This window comes from Macrotis lagotis, chromosome X (assembly GCF_037893015.1).
Source record: "Macrotis lagotis isolate mMagLag1 chromosome X, bilby.v1.9.chrom.fasta, whole genome shotgun sequence".
NCBI lineage: Eukaryota > Metazoa > Chordata > Mammalia > Peramelemorphia > Peramelidae > Macrotis > Macrotis lagotis.
Genome location: NC_133666.1, coordinates 411557285 through 411574420, shown reverse-complemented (window position 1 = coordinate 411574420; position 17136 = coordinate 411557285). Strand labels below are relative to the sequence as shown.

The 17136-nt window shown below is 37.5% G+C and overlaps 1 protein-coding gene across 1 annotated transcript in view; it reads left to right on the top strand.

Annotated features, from left to right (window-relative positions):
• Positions 1–2425, top strand: part of VXN (vexin) — a 29464-nt gene extending 27039 nt beyond the window's left edge. Inside the window, exon 6 of the mRNA XM_074208020.1 lies at positions 1874–2425. Within this exon, the coding sequence (XP_074064121.1) occupies positions 1874–2060 (187 nt within the window). The 3' untranslated portion in view covers positions 2061–2425. The remainder of the gene's footprint in view (positions 1–1873) is intronic.
• Positions 2426–17136: the final 14711 nt, after the last annotated feature.

Genomic DNA, 17136 nt, shown 5'->3' with positions numbered 1-17136 from the left:
ACTAGGCCTGGTTACATCTCCTCACTTCTTTTGGGTGTTGCCAAGCCCAGTCCAGTGTGAGCAAGGGAAGCTAGATGATGCAGTGTATAGAGCACCAGCCTGAAGTCAAGAGGATCCAAGTTCAAATCCTGTCTCAGACAATTACTATGTGAATTTGGACAAGTCATTGTTATTCAACTGTTTTTCAGTCATATCAGATTTTTTTGTGACCTGATTGCCTTGTATCCAGGATCATCTCCTGGTAATCCTGATTCATATCTGATCACTGGACCTAGATGTCTCTGATTGAGAAAGTGAGGCTGGTGACTTAGTACAGCCCCCCCCTCACTCACTCCAATTCATGTGCTTGTCATGACATCACCCCCTTTATATCATGGTCTTCAAAAACAAAGGACAAACATCATTATCAGCATGGGCTTGAGTCCCTGAAGCTCCTAACCCACCTCATTCAGTTTCATTTAACAAGAATTTAGTAAGCATTTACCATTTACAACTGGGTGAAGAGTTCCAATAGAATGCTAGTTTGGAGTCAGGAAAATTCATCTTTCTGAGTTCAAATCAAAGCCACAGGCACTTACTAACTCTGTAATCCTACTAACCTCAGTTTCCTCATTTTTTAAAATGAGCTGGAAAAGGAAATGGTAAATCACTCTAGCACTTTTGCCAGGAAAACCCCAAACCAGGGTCACAAAAAGTCAGACATGACTGACCAACAAATCTGTCTGCAAGCCATTGTTCTAGGCACAAGAGCTCCTCGGGCACCCCCCTCAGTCTACAGGGGGAATAAAATGTACACATATAATCATACAAGGTAATGCCTTATGATTAGGGTCTTTTCATTTCTTTGCATTTGTTTTCCCCAAACTATTACTGAACATGTTTAAATATATTATAAATGTGGAAATAGTGATTAAAGGTAGAATCTGATAAGAGCAAAGGAGAGTTCAAGGAAAATTTGACTCTAGAAAAGTAGCCAACTATATACTCAAGGTATCAGAGAAGAGTTTTTGAAGGAAGAGACACCTAAATGAAGCCTGGAAGAAAGTGAGAATTTGAACAGCCTGAGTAAGGTAGAAGTGCACTGAATCCATCAAATCAACAAGCACTTCTGCCAGGAGGACTGGAACTAGATAGTTCACTTCTGAAGCCCCTCCTAACTCTAAATCTATGATCTGATGAGATAACATTAAAGTCCATGTCTCCTGCCATTTAAAGTTTTCATTTATATAGTTACAGTTATTGGGGGAGAGGTTGGTGATGAAGAAATTCTCAGACTCTTTACAGGTAGGGACACTATTTTACTATTTGATATCCCCTACAGTACTCAAAAAACTCATTTTGATTTAAAAACAAAAGACAATAAATAAACAATATTAAGTACTGGAAACACAAAGAAAGACAAAATTAAAAAAAACAATGACCCCTGCCCTCCAAGAGTTCATATTGAAATGAAGAACACAAAAGCAAATAACTTTGTAAGTAGATCTGTATACATATTCTGATGCACTAATGGGAGTTGGGGAACTACAAGACTGAATAACAGTTATTAGTCCACCTTATAATAAAAGCTGAAAATGTAGGTTGGAGTCAGATTGTAGAAGGTTTAAATGCCAGGCTACAACTGACAATAGGAAGGACTGAAGGTTTTTTGATATTGAAAAAAGCTTGCTCTATGAGAATAATCTAGCCACCTCCCTTTCTGCCGGCATTAGCTGAGGAAAGAGGAGTATAAACACAGAAATAAAAGAGTATCTTCTCCTCCTTCCCAAGAAAGGAACATCCCAGATGCAAAAAGAAACAAGAAATTCAATATCATTGCAATGAGGCAAAAAGTAGAAATTATTTCAGTTCCATCCTCCACCCTTCTCTTTAGACCTAAAAGACTGGTCAGAAAGATGCCTGAAGATGATCCAGTCTTTCCACAGGGAGTAGAAGCCTCTGTACCATTGACAGGCAAAACTAACTGTGGCACCCCCAACATCCTCCGGAAAATGTGGATGAAGCATAAGAAGAAGTCAGAATATTTGGGAGCTACAAACTGCGCCTTTGAGGCTGACTGAAAGGTGATCTTTCCTCCTGGAGCTGCAGAGATCTCCAAATTTCAGATTGCTTTTGCAGCAGCAGTGGCCCTTTCCAACTTCAAATACTAAGATCCACAATAAGACAAGGTGTTGAGTCATATCCTCTTCTCCTAGTGAGTAATCTAGTACATACCATCACTTCTCCATTTTCACAATTCTGCCTTCCTTGAGGTGAAGGAAAAGTAGTTCCCCCAAGACAAGCTATAACCATCTCTTCTTAGAAGCAGTCACATGCCTGAAAGCATTTTGAGTTAATGTATATTTCATCCATCTGTTTTCTAGCATGACTTTGTCTAAAGCAAATTCTCTTTCCTATTTTTAAAGACTCATAGAAGGTCTTCTCTCCTCTGGTTTCTCATCTATACAATAAGGAAATTAGTTTGTTCGAGAGATTTTAGTCTAAGGTCTTTAACTTTTTAAATATATATATATATATATATATATATATATATATATATATATATATATATAGTTAACTTTATTTCAATATAATTCATGTCCTTTATAATTTTATGTATTTTTATTTTATGGGCAGCTAGATGGTGTAGCAGATAGAGTGCCAGCTATGGGCAAGTCTCTTAATTATCAGTTTGTCTCAGTTTACTTATCTGTGAAATGAGCTGGTAAAAGAAATGGCAAATTACTCTAGTCTCTTCACCAAGAAAACTCCAAATAGGGTTACAAAGAATCAGACTACTGAAAAAAGACTCAATAACAAAAAATTTTGCTTCATGCACTTAAAACAATATTCTGGGGTGGCTAGATTGCTCAGTGGATAGAGCACCAGCCCTGGAGTCAGAAGTACCTGAGTTCAAATCCGGCCTCAGACACTTAATAAGCTGTGTGGCCTTGGGCAAGCCACTTAACCCCATTGCCTTACAAAAAAAAAAAACCTAAAAAACCCCAATATTCTGAGAAGGTGTCCATAGGTTTCCCCAGTTGCCAAAGGGGTCCTTGACACAAAATAAATAATAGTAAAAGAGGTTTAGAATCCCAGGATTAGATTATTAGATTTCTTATCTATAGTCTGTAAGATTAGATTTCATATCTATAATCTATAAGAGACTTTAACTTCCCTCTGTAATCTGTTACACTATTCCTGACTCTTGATGACATTATAAGGAATGGAAGTTGAGTCACCAGTGAACTCAATGGTTCTTTCTATACTTCTTCCCACATTCCCTTGTTTATTCATTTCTTTTTTAATGATTACTCATATTTGGTATGATCAAGCACAAACAGATAGTCCTCTAATTTCAATAACAGCTTCAGTCTGTCATCAAAATGTTACTGTCAGAACTTTGGCACAATAGCATGTGAGAATACATAGTTCTTTTATGTACAAGACATTCTGGAGAAAAGACTAAGAATTAGGTACTGAAAATCAATATATTCAAAACCTCATTGTTCAGTAGAAAAAAATACCTTATATTTGTATGATGTTTTTAATTTTTTGAAGTGTTTTCATATTTATTATTTCATTTTATCCTCTCTGAAGGTGGGTTAAATCTTATTCCTATTTTAAAGATGGGAAAACTAAGACACAGAGTTTATTTAACTGACTTGCCCAAAATCAAACAGTAATATGTCACCTGGTAGAATTCAAATCCAATCTTTCCATGACATTGTGCTAAGGAATGAAGAATTTGTCTTTGCCCAAGCTCTATAACCTAATTGTATATATGAATTTAGTCCTATCTTTGACTTTGTGTTTGTGCACCTTATTTCCCCTCCTGTAAAATGGGGAAATGATGCCTAATCCCTCAATATTTCAGATTATGCTTCAAGAATAAATAAGATAATTTTTTGCAAACACTTAAAACTTCTTCAGTTAACTACATCATGATTTCCTTTTGGAAACAAGTAAGAATTTGGAAAAAGATAAACTAATTAAGAAGGACCCAATCAAAGATTTCTAGCTCAAGCAACTAAAACTGATATGTCTATAATGATCACTCTAAAATAGGAATTCTTAAGCTAAGTTCATGAATTTGTTTTTTTTTAACATTTTGATACCTATCTTTCAACTTCACTTGTTTCTTCATAATGTTATGAATTTTGTGAAATGTATTTAAAACATTATACTAAGAAGGCATTCATAAGCTTCACCAGACTACCAACAGGGTCCAAGGCACAAAAAAATCTTAACAACATTTGCTCTAAAACTGTCTCCCCCAAATATTTAGAAGAATGTCCAACCTTTTTCTCTTAGGTCCCAGTCCCTCTTCTTTCTCCTTTGGGTCAATACCCCTTAGTCAATATGACCAAGTGAGAATCTGCTTAACTACAGATTAATGCAATTACAGATAATAAACCTAATAGCCAGGAAAACTTATTTAAATCATATACCACCTCCACTCCTAAAAAAAAATCCTGAAATTTTTATAAGAAATTATTTCCTGCATGTGTTTGTTTAAAACACACCTTCATATATATTTATATGCACTTAAATTTCTTTAGTCTTCAAAATTAATCTTTGACCAAAGAAAATAAATCACTTTTGAATGAACTCTGCAGTTTTATAGAGAAAATCAGCTTTTCATATTTGGCTAAAGGGATTATTGACTCATTATAAGGTCTTTCTTTGCCAGTGAAAATTGGAAGAATGATCTTTTTAAAGAAAACATTTTACTTCAAGCTTAAGATGACTTCTGCTTTTCTTAACATCCCCTTTTTGATCAGATTTGGAGTGTGACTATTAGTATTTTCTTTCTTTCTTTTATACCACTTTCTCTACTGCCACTGGTTTGATTTATACTTGAAGTCCCAAAGTCTTGTTTGGGCCATTAGTCAGAATGTGTCTTATTATATAAAATGAACACTTGATTTTGACCATTCCCACATTACATAATGCTAAACTATTAAAAAAATAAAACATCCCAGTCAAATGTCCTTAAAGCATGACTACCAAAGTAGGAAGAAAAAAAACTACCTGGATAGCTTATTCTGGTAAGATAATCCTCACTATTCAGACCCTTCCTCGCTTTTGAAATCCTTCTGCCATCATAGATATACAGGTAAAAGGACCCTTGGAGATCATGCTGTCCTCACATAGGAAATAGCATGGCCTACTTAGCCCTGCTCCCCAAGAACACTGTGACTTAACCTTCTCATTCCTTCACCTATGTAATAGGGCTACCAACTCTGGCTTATCTCTCAGAAAACTTTTGTACAAATGAACTAATTAAATACTGTAAAATTTGGTGGTTGAGTAATTAGCGATGTAAAACTGGGGGACATAAAACTGTTTCCAGCAAATGTTCCTTTACCAATTAATAGCTGCTTTGGGGAGAGTTTTCACAACTAAATGGGAAAGAAAACACTTTAAATATGGTTCAGTAAAAAGATCAATGAACTTGAAGTCAGAAGCCCTGAGATTGAATCCCATGGGACTTGGGTTCATTTTTTTTAAGGCCCTCACTACTACAAGGATATAATTAATTCATGATCTTTCACTGCTCTAAATCTTCCATATTATTTTGTCTCTAAATTTGCAGATGAATCACAAGTTTTAGAGTAATCCAACCCAAACCATCAAGGTATGAGAAGTAAACAAAACCATATCTCTAGGTCATATTGTCTAATCCATTAAATTCAAATGTTTAATAACCTGCCCATATACCTCAAATAGAATTCTTATGCTTGAACCTTAAGTGCTGTGTTGAGAGTCTACTTTGGGTTCTAAACAATGGCATATTTAAGTTATCTAGGATTTGGGTGCTGAAAGGTTGGAATGTGACTGGGGAACTATACCCAATCTGCCAATCAATAGTTTGGGATGTGATCTATTTTTGTTTTAATTTATTTAATTTATAAATTTCAATACTTGTACATCAGTAATTATGCAAAATGTAACTTATTTAATATTCATTTATATAATGCCAATAGAATGCTGTTTTCATGTGGTGCATATTTTGCCTCTCATTCAAAATAAAAGTAGTAGATATGCTTTGTGTGTGACATGAATAAAAACAATAAGAAACACATAGGAGTGTGTGATTCTTTTTGGATGAATAACAAATTTCTTTTCTATCATCCCATAGAAGGAAAAAAAAGTGACTCTGGTGTTGCCACTGCACCTTTCTCTAAATTAGACTGAATCAAAGAATTTGAAACATTCTTTCCATTCTCTGGTTTTAATATTACCAACTCTGCCCAGGAAGTGCTTCAGCCCTGGCATAACCCCCCAGTCTTCCTCTTCTTTCAGATTTGAGCTACATCTCTAAACCCTTCAATCACCATGAAAAGTCTCAGAACATATTGACCATTCAACTTGCCTGGTTAGATCTCTGTAACTTTGGATGAGTGATGCCAGCTCTGATTCCCATTTCACACTCAGTCCCATCTGAAACTTCCTGTGTGAATAATGCCCCAGCTACTGCCAAAGACAAGGCCAGCTTCCAGGTTGGTTGGTCTGGGTGGTGTCTCCATTCAGAATGACCAAAGCTAGTGTTGTCTCATGCCAGAGGAATCAGAATTTCCATGACTTGTAGGGAAAGAAAATAGCCTCTGTTTGGACCAAGGCCAATAAAATACCTCAGTTTTTACATGAAGACTCTTTGAAGCAAATCTTCCTTTCTTTCCCAGCCCACAAATCCCCTGTAGAATTTACAGATGGGCAGGGGGTAGGAAAAACTGTCTCAAATGAAAGGACAAATTTAGAATAAATAATGTGAAAAGATGTCTATGTTTTCATCTTTCTTTGAGGGATGAGGAAAAGACAGGAGAGAATGAACACAGACAAGAACCAGGGCTAGTCCTAAGAACTGCAATTTTTTTCCCATTCAATATGCAATTTGAATACTGAACTCAGATAAATTCAATTTAAAATTATTATAAATTTCATCTTACAGTGGCTTTGTAGTAAATGCATCATTGCTTTACAAAAAGACTAAGGGAGAGAACTTATTCTGAGTACCAGTCATTATTAGTCCTGAGAATCTCTTACTTTTTGCCATTTTGGATTTGGAACAAGTACAGATTCAATTGTTCATTCTTTCTTTCTATAAATACAACATCATAGGATAGTAGATTAGCTTTGTAAAAGGTTTTTTTGAAACCAATAAGTCCAAATTCCCTAATAACATATGAAGAATCCGAGGTCCAGGGAGGTTACACTTTGCAAAGTAGCACAGGAATAAGTGACAAAGCTGGGATTCAATCTCAGGTTTTCCATTTTCACATCCATGTTTTTCATCAAGCAATTATTACAAACAGGCCACTGAGTCAATTATTGGGAATACAAAGAAGAAAAATTATCCTTAGGACTGAAATAGACAATCTAAAAGAAATAAAGAATATACTTTTGACAGAAGATAAAGGAAGCTGATTTACACTGTGTCATGGATTAGCTTTTAATGATGAAACAGAAACTCAATGGGGCCTAAGTAATTTGATACTAAATTACTCAGTGAGGAAGACTCTCACTATTCCCAACTGAGTGACCCTCAATTTTCTTTTTTTTTCAGTTTTTTTTTTGCAAGGCAATGGGTTTAAGTGGCTTGCCCAAGGCCACACAGCTAGGTAATTATTAAGTGTCTGAGACCAGATTTGAACCCAGGTACTCCTGACTTCAAGGCCGGTGCTTTATCCACTACGCCACCTAGCTGCCCCATGACCCTCAATTTTCCCAGTGGAGTTGCCAGGCCAGGATACTCAACACCTCTATCTCCCACAAAAAAGAGAATCCCTCTGGGTGTTGCTTTGGAAAAGGTAGAGAAAAGGAAGAACAGGAGGACCATTAGCCAAAAGCTGTTGCTGATAGGGAACAAGATTGATGACTGTTGTCAACTTTTGCTCATACTTCAAGCTGTATGACTCAATGCCTCTAGGCAAGGCAAGGTAGGCAAAGGAAAGAGAGATCTCTACTTTCTAACACATTCAAAGTACTTTGGAAAATCTTAGGTAGAAAGAAATTACTTTTAGATTTGGGAATGAGGGAAAGTTTCACAGAGGAGGTGAAATGTTCTGAATTGAGCCTTGAAAGGAGAGGAAAAATCCCAAGATAGAGATAAGGACAAAAGTCTAGTCATAACTGGACATTCTAGCATCTGGCAGAAATTTTGTTGGGAAGCAGGAGTGGAGAAGTGGAGACACCAAGGTGTCCTAAACACAGACAAGACTAATGATTCCAGTATTCTATGTAGCATGAATCCCCAGGTCAGACCCACCCTGGGGCAGATTTAGTAGAGCCAGTACAATGATTAGAGAAGGTTCCTACCAGGAATGGTTAGTAGTCTGGGACCAAGCAAGGAATGCATCTTCTCTCCAGGGGGTTAATACAGGGCAGTTATCTCCTCACAATATTCTTTGACCAATCCCAAGCTACCAAACACTACTGCCAGGAAAATGAAATGACCCTTCTGGAGTCAACATCAACATCAACACTCTGGAGTAGAGGCCCTGGTTAGTATATTATAGTATGGAATCATATTATATGCATGGGCGGGGAGGGGCAGGCCATAGCTATCTGTACAAACTCAGAGAAAAGGGGGGGTAGAATATCAGGGCTGGGGGGTGACTATACAAAGAAAAAACAAATGGATTAAAATGTTTTGCTTTAGAAGAAAAGTATCACCTGCCAACTACATGGAACCTCTAGGATATATGAGCAGAGTTGTTTTGTTTTGTTTTTTTGCTTCACATTATAAGCTCCTGAATAAGAGCAATTGGATTTCAAGTCAAAAGACCAAGCCATGGGGTCCTATTCTAGCTCTGCCATTAATGGTAGACCTCTCTGAACTTGATTTTCCTCATCTTTTAAATGAGAGGATTGGTTTAGATGTTGAAGGTCCTTTCTAGTTCTAACAACCTGTGATTTTCTCTCCAGTTTGCAGTAAATTCATCAGTTAGATAAGGCTAACTCAAGCTTTTAGGTAAATTTGATTTCTTCTTTTGCCCAAATGTGCAAAGGGCTTCCATAATGGGTGCCATCTTTCCCTGGAGCTCAGCTGCATTACACCAGATGACAGAAGGCAGATTCCCTGACTCTAATGAAAACTTTTTCCTTCTATTGAACCAACTACTAAGATCCTATTTCCCTATGGTTAAACTGTTCACACTAGTAAATGTTGCCTTGTCCTAACCCATAGTCATTTGTGATTTTCCCCTCTAAAATGTGTATACGTGTATATTTAAGGGCATATAAGGGCAACTAGATGGTGCAGCGGATAAGAGTATTGGCCTTGGAGTCAGAAGGATGGGAATTCAAATCCAGCTTTAGACACTTGATACTTACTAGTTGTGTGATTTTTGGGTAAGTCACTTAACCCTGATTGCTCCCAATCCAGCATCTTTGGTCATTCTAATTCATATCTGGCCACTGTACCCAGATGGCTCTTGAGGAGAAAGTGGGCTGGTGACTAAGCACAGCACCCCCCACTCAAATCTAATTTATGCATTTGCTATGGTATCACCTCCCTGATGCTGTGTAATCTTTAAGAGCAAAGGACAAGTATCATCATGTATATGTACATAGACATTTATGTGTGTGTGTGTGTGTGTGTGTGTATATATGTATATGTATTCATGTGTGTCTGTGTGTGTGTATTGTCTCTCGGGGAACTGCTTTTACTTTTTATTTGTATTTCCAGGATTTAGCCCAGTGCTAACTTAAAGTAAATGCTTAATGAGTGCTATTGATTGATACATTGAGTCCTCAGGCCATTTGAGAAGTAGAATCTACTAACAGGTCCCAAATTCAATAACTGCTCAAGTTCATGATATGACTTCTTTTCTGGGTTGTCTTTGGTGCTTCATACTTTGGGCAAGTGTTCCCCAGGAATCCTATCTTTCCAGTTCTGTAGCTCCCAAGTACTCCAAATACACAGATAGATATATTTTCCATCAAGGGGAGAAAGGAGTTATTTCTTCCCTTGTGATGACCAAAATCTCAAGACATGGGAATAAACAAAAACACTAATTTTATATCTCATTTTAATGTCTCTGTTAGCTCCAGAACATAGCTCTCCCAAAAGGTCATTCTCCACAGTGTTGACATCTGCACATCTATTCCTGGTCTTTTCAAGGGTCTGACCTCTTCAGACAAAGTCCATAGACTCTAGTTCTCTTTCAGCTTCTTTCCTACTATGACCATTTACCTGTGCCAGCTATAAAATCTACAAGAAGATTTTCCTCTATCCCTTTTAATGCCAGTGCCTTTCCTCCAAGTTTATTGGTAATTTGCCCTTATCTTTAATTTATATATTCTGTATAAATAAGGATTATCTCCAATTTATATTTCCTGTATATATCTTGTTTTAACACAGTTGTTTGCATATTGTCTTCTCTTTGAGAGTCTTGGTCATGTGAATAAAGCTCAAAATCTGAAACTGTTTTAGAAAAAAATGAATTAGATCACTAGGTAGAGGAGAGCAGGAAAGAAATTATCACTCCCTCTCATCTAGGCTCTGGAAGGTTTACATTATATAGGATTTAGACAAAGGTACCTGCTCAGATAATTAATTTTTCTTAATTTAAAAGCAAGATAGATCAAGATAGATAAGAGTAAATGTAAACATTCAATGAAATTTGGACTAAGACAAAACACAAGGAAACCCAAGCAAGATTAAGTGGACCCAAACAGCAATGTTCTAGATGTAGACCATCTTTAATCACATAAGTTTGAATTCAAACAATATAATAATTTTCCCAAAATATATAATAAATCATTTTTCCTATAAGTAATTACTCAGAATGTTGTCTGACCCTAGTAATTCTCTAGGAATGTTGACAATAGCTACATAGGGGCAGCTAGGTGGTGCAGTGGATAGAACACTGGCCCTGGAGTTAGGAGGACCTGAGTTCAAATCCAGCCTCAGACACTTAATAATTACCTAGCTGTGTGGCCTTGGGCAAGCCACTTAACTCCATTGCCTTGCAAAAAAATAAATAAAATAAAAAATAAGATAGCTACATAGAATTTTGGGTTTCTCCAGGTCTAGGATCCAACCAAAAGAGCAAGATCTTTTATTTTTTGGAAATTACTTTAATATGTATTTAAATAACATTAATTGTCATTTAGGTACTAAACAAATAAATGTTCTATCATTTTATCTAGGTAAGTTAATGTGATGAATTAAGTCATAATAATCTTTAAATAAGACTCAATAAGTTTGATCTGTACCCCTTATAAACTAATATTTTCATTTTAACATGGTCCTTGAGGGAATTTTAATTCAAAGAAGTTAGTTTACTGGTGGGAATTCCTGGAATGTGTTAGACTAATGGAAAAGATACTTTGGGCCAGAGGAGCTTTTGGGACCCTTCTAATCATACCATGTAGGCAGAAAACTATGCCACCTATCTAGTACAAGACCTGCTCAAAACAGGAGACTCAAGCGTATTTAATAAATTAAAAAAGGTGCAGTAAGTACCTGCAATATGAAAGACATGTTACTAGAAAGAGTGCAGATTAAGAAATAAGCAACTTTGCCTTAAAGGAGTTTACATTCTACTGAAACCATTGGATAATTTAATAAGGGAAAGAGAGAATTGATAACTAAAGCAGTCCAGAAAATTTAAAAGAGAATGTAACACCTGAGCTGAGTCTTAAAAGGAACATATTATGTATACGTCTCTCTCAAAATACCATAAGCTTCTTAGGAATTCTTTCATTTTTGCATTCAAAAAAAATGCTTGTTGGTTGAAGAGAGAGTAGTTTTCTGATATGGGAGAGCAACTCCCCTCTTCCCCCCTCCCCATGGGAGAGTATGGAGACATGAGGTGGAATGTCTGATTCTCAGAACAGCTAGTAGGCAGGATCATCTGGACCTGAATGAGTGAGAAGAGAAATGAAAAAGAGGCTAGAAAAATCTAAATCTAATGTCAAATCCCATAGGAAGCCTTTCTCATGCAGGTGATTAAAATAAACCTAGGGTTTGAAAGGAAGCCTTCTTCAGGTAAGGGTCTTGGGAGAGGATGAAGCCAAGAAAAGGAGTATGGATTGGAGACTTGGGCAGTGACTAAAAATTGCTCCCCTGGTTTGAAGGAGAAGGTGATAAGAGGAAGAAGAGGGAAAGAGAGGAGAGGAAGAAGGAATGAGGAGCCAGGAGAACAGAGTACTCAGATTTGTTACCAATACTACTAACTAACTTCCCCACCCTCTGTGGGAATGCAGGACCTCCGTCCAAGAGAAGTTACAGCTTCAGTTGGCCAAATACCCTGCCTGCTGCCTTCCTGCCCCGGGCCAGCCCGGGAAGTGAGTGGCAGGGAGGCAGCCCCTCCCTTTCATTGAGTGGGGAATTCAAAAGTCGCTGTCCTCTTCTGGAGCCCGCCTGCTCTGGGCCAGTTGCTGCGGTTGGCTGCCAGCCGGACAGCTCCCTACCAGTAGAATGAGCTGTCAGATAAAACCTACCAAGCCTGTTGGCATGCAGGACCACACTGGCCTCACACAACCCTCAACTCTACACTTTTTCTTGGCCTCCTTGGGCCCAGTCCTCCCCAGAGGATTAGGTTCTCTCTGCTCAGCTATGTGACTAGCAGAGGACGACAACTCAAACTCCGGTGACATTTCCCTTCCACTCCTCCCCTCCCTCAACCCCAGTCTTCTTCTGCCCTGAAGGCTGGGGTGAAAAAAAGCAGATTCCCTGCTCACATCAGCTCCAGCCTCTCCTTCTCTTTGCAATCCCAACCAGTGGGTCAACAGGTATTAATTAAACATTTACCATGTACCAGGCAGGAGTTGCAGAGAAGGGGAGAACACACTCTTTTCTAGTTAGGGTAGCAGGGCCAAAAAGTGATTTGAGGGCAACGAGCACACTATATACAGAGTGGAAGCCCTTCTAAATGTGATGAATCTTGGAGTAAACTTGCCTTTCTGGGTATAACTAAGCAGACAGCTGCCATTTCACAAGCACACGCCTGTAAAGCACCCTTGCTTCACACACAGGCCAAGGAAAGCAAGGTAATAACTCAAGAGAACACTGACCTCACCACAGGAGCAGCTCCCAGAAACGCATTGGAACCCTTCCCCACCCACAAAAAAAAAAAAAAAAAAAAAACTGGAGATGTGTATTTCAACTTTTAAAACTTCAGGAAAACATAGATGACTGGGGCAAAAAAGCAGGTTGGAAAGCTGCAGGGAATCTAGAGAGAGGAGTAGGGGGGAGGAGAAGGTCAATGCTACCCCATTCATATTACTGTTCCTATATTTACAAATCATTATAGAGCAGAACCACTGCCCCAAGGAAGCTCTCAGACCTCAGGGTTGTGTCCCACAAGTCACTGCACAAAAAAAAGTTGAACTAAAACAACAGAGGTCATTCATGTTCTCCTTCCCTTCAGTGTCTGCCGGCTGAAGCTGGAAACCTCAGAGTCATTGTTTATGCTCTCAGAATGGATCTCTAACTATTCTCCCCATCTGGTTTCTTTTCTTCCTTTCTTTTTTCTTCCTTCTTTCTTTCCTTCCTTCCTTCCTTCCTTCCTTCCTTCCTTCCTTCCTTCCTTTTTTCTTTCTTTCTCTCTCTTTACTTTTTTCTTTAGTTTCTTTTCTTTCCTCCTAGATATAAGGAAAACAAAATGAAAAGGAAAGGGAAAATGAGAGGGACTTAAGTAGGGTAGGACACAGAAAGGGAACATACACTTCCTAAATATTTATCCTGTTTCCAAAAAACCTGGGGGAGGCAGGCATAGGAAGAGAGAAGAGTAGCAAGGTTGAAAGTCATAGACAGTACCAGGCTTTGGCAAATATTTTACCTTATTCCATCTGGAAATCATCCTCCTTGGGTTCATGTCCCACCATGTGCAATATTTGTAAAAGATGTTTCCTCTCCTCAGGACTCTAATAGTCTTGTCTATTTTCTATTTTCTTCTATCCCTACTTCATTTTTGATATCTAGGTGAAGAAGTACATCTAAGCAAAAATTTTAGAAAAGTTCTCATTATTTACTAGAAAATTAGGGAAAATTCTATCTCTTTTTCTGTCTCTGTTTCCCTGAGTCTCTCCCCCCTCCCCCTCCTCTCTCCCCCTCCCCCCTCTCGCCCCCATCTCAATTCTTCAAGGCCAAAGTGGTTTGGTCATTATTTACTCTTTTTTTTTTTTTAGGTTTTTGCAAGGCAAATGGGGTTAAGTGGCTTGCCCAAGGCCACACAGCTAGGTAATTATTAAGTGTCTGAGACCGGATTTGAACCCAGGTACTCCTCACTCCAACTACGCCACCTAGCCGCCCCCATTATTTACTCTTTACAGAAGCTGTTAAACTGCATAAGTGTGTAGAATGTGACTTGGTTTGTAACACCAGGGTCAGGGAAGTAGGTTTCCAGATGGTGAATTGATCACTACATCACAAGAAATTATCTTGTGGCAATAAGGACAAAGCCAAGTAATCTATTTCTTTCAGTAGTTAATGTGACTTGGAATGCTTCCTTTAGAGAAAGGTTTGAGAGGGTCTGGGTACTTTTACTCTTGGGATGATTTTTAATTCTCTGGTCATAGTGAAGGGTGGGGAAAAGCATTTTCCCCTTCCTTTCCCAAAGTTTCCTTCTTTTCCTGGATAGTTTTCCATTCCAATGACCAACATAAATTAATATTTCTTTTTCTAGTCTATCTTGCAGAGGCTTTTGCAAACTCCCATAGCTCTCCTGGACAGATTGATGACTATCTTTCTCAAAAAAACAGAAGGAGTTGGGAGCCCATCAACTGGGGAATGGAAAAGATGGTACAAGAATAGTATGGAATATTATTGTTCTATGAGAAACCATAAATGTCAGACTCTAAAGAATCATGGAATGACTTATGGGATCTGATGATGAGTAAAAGGAGCAGAACCAAGTGAACAATGTACACATTAACAACAGCATTGTAAGATAGTCAACCTTGATGGAAGCATCTCCTCTCAGAAGTTCAGAGAGCTGGAACTGTATTAGACCAGCTATGGACTATGTTATCCCCAGCCAGAGGAAGAAATCAAAATAAAACAAAACATACACAAAAAAGCAATCCTTCAGAATCTGATGAACACTTTTTAAAAATTATCTTATGTATCTCTTTCCCTTAATCCTAATTCCCTTAATTATACCAAAAATAACTAATCTGTAAATATGTTTATCAAAATATGTGTGTACAAAGCTAACCTGGCTGTTCACTGCTGAGGGGAGGGGGGTTGAAAGGGAGGATGGAAGGAAATTTTGTAACTTAAAAATAAACGTGTACATATGGTTGAAAATAAATAAATAAATGTTTAAAAAAAGAAAACAGAAGGAGTTTCTGTGTAATTTGGGGCTTTGACTGTGATACCTGTGGAATTAAGGATAAGGTGTAGGTTGAAGCTAATAGCAAGTCTGCTCTTGTCATGATTCCAAAGCCTTCTATTTCTAGGCCACTTGCTGTTTAAATAATTAGGATACTTCACAAACAGCCATTATCAGATCTTTTGATGCCCAGGGTAAGTCCAAGAGCAAGAATAAGTCTGGGAAAATTATGGGTCAGTGTCTTGTTCTTCCATTATACATGCTTGTACAACAGAAATATTTTGAAACCTGAACAGAAGAGAACTATGATAAATACTACATCTGGGGGCAGCTAGATGGTGGAGCGGATAGAGCACCAGCCCTGGAGTCAGGAGTACCTGAATTCAAATCCCACCTCAGACACTTAATAATTACCTGTGTGCCTGTGGACAAGTCACTTAACTCCATTGCCTTGCAAAAAGTAAAAATAAATAAATAAAAACTCTTAAATAAGTAAACTCTTTAAAATTATAAAACATAAATAAATACTGCATCTGTTTCTGAATTTAGAAATTCCTGTAACCCTAAGCCTAAGGAGCCAAAGCAAGTAATGGATCTATGAGTTCATCTGTGCATAAATTCTTTCTTTTTTTCTTCATGATAGAAAAGTTGTTTTAATGATACAGAAAAAAATACTTCAAAAGAATTCAATAAACATTTATTTCTTACTGTATACAAAGCATAGTAACAAGGGGATGCAAAAATGTTCTCCTTTCAAGTGGTTTCTAATTATTCTTGTTATTTGTCCTTCATTTTCAATTGTTAATAATATCAAATCAATGATAGTAGCATGTATATAGTGTTTAATAAGTACCAGCACTGCACTATGCACTTTATGTTTATTATCTTATTTTCTCCTCACAACAATCTTACAAAGTAGATACTATTGTTATCCCCAACTTACAGATGAGGAAACAGGCAAAGAAGCCTCCATAAGTTCACCATAGTGGATTTACATGTAATATATTAGGGGTATTTTTAAATTTTTCTTGATATTTTGGTTACCAGTGGAATATATGAGGGAATGCCCTGGCTATCTTACTGTTGTCACCATATGACCAGTTGATCTTTTTAGCTCATACATTTATTCATGACATCCTTTATTCTTGTTCCTCATAATTCCTCATCTATATGTTGCAGGCTATTCACACACACACCATGTACCTCTCCAGTCAGTCAGTCAGTCAATAAGCATTTATTAATTGCTTACTATTTGCCAGGCCATAAGCTAAGCATGGGAATACAAAGAAAGTCAAAAGATAATCCCTGTCTTTTGTTACTGACAGTGTAATGAGGGAGACAATGTGGAAGCAACTATGTATAAACAAGATCTATGCAGAGGATTAAAAAATACACAATAATAATAAAAACAGAGGAAAGACATTGGTATTAAGGGACACTAGAAAATAGGATATTAGCTGATTCTTGAAGGAAGCCAGGAAAAACCAAAAGGTGAGGATGAAGGAGAATACTTTGGACATGCAGAATAGCTAGTGAAAATATCCAGCATCTAGAGATGGAGTATCTTGTGCAAGGAACAGCACTAGATCAATGTCACCAAATCATAGAGTGGGATTGGACAGATTAAAGGGGAAAATAAGGTCTAAAAAGACTAGAAAGGTAAGAGGAGATCAGGATGTAAACAGCTTTGAATGCGAAACAGTTTTCTCTTTGATCCTAAAAGAAATAGATAGTAATTAAGTTCCCTCTGATAATTCATTTTCAATTCTTTGAAAACTGAAGTGTTCCATGACTCACAACCATACAAAAACACTGGCAAAATATTAATATTAAAAAGATGATTCTTTGGTTGGGGGTGGGGAGGAAG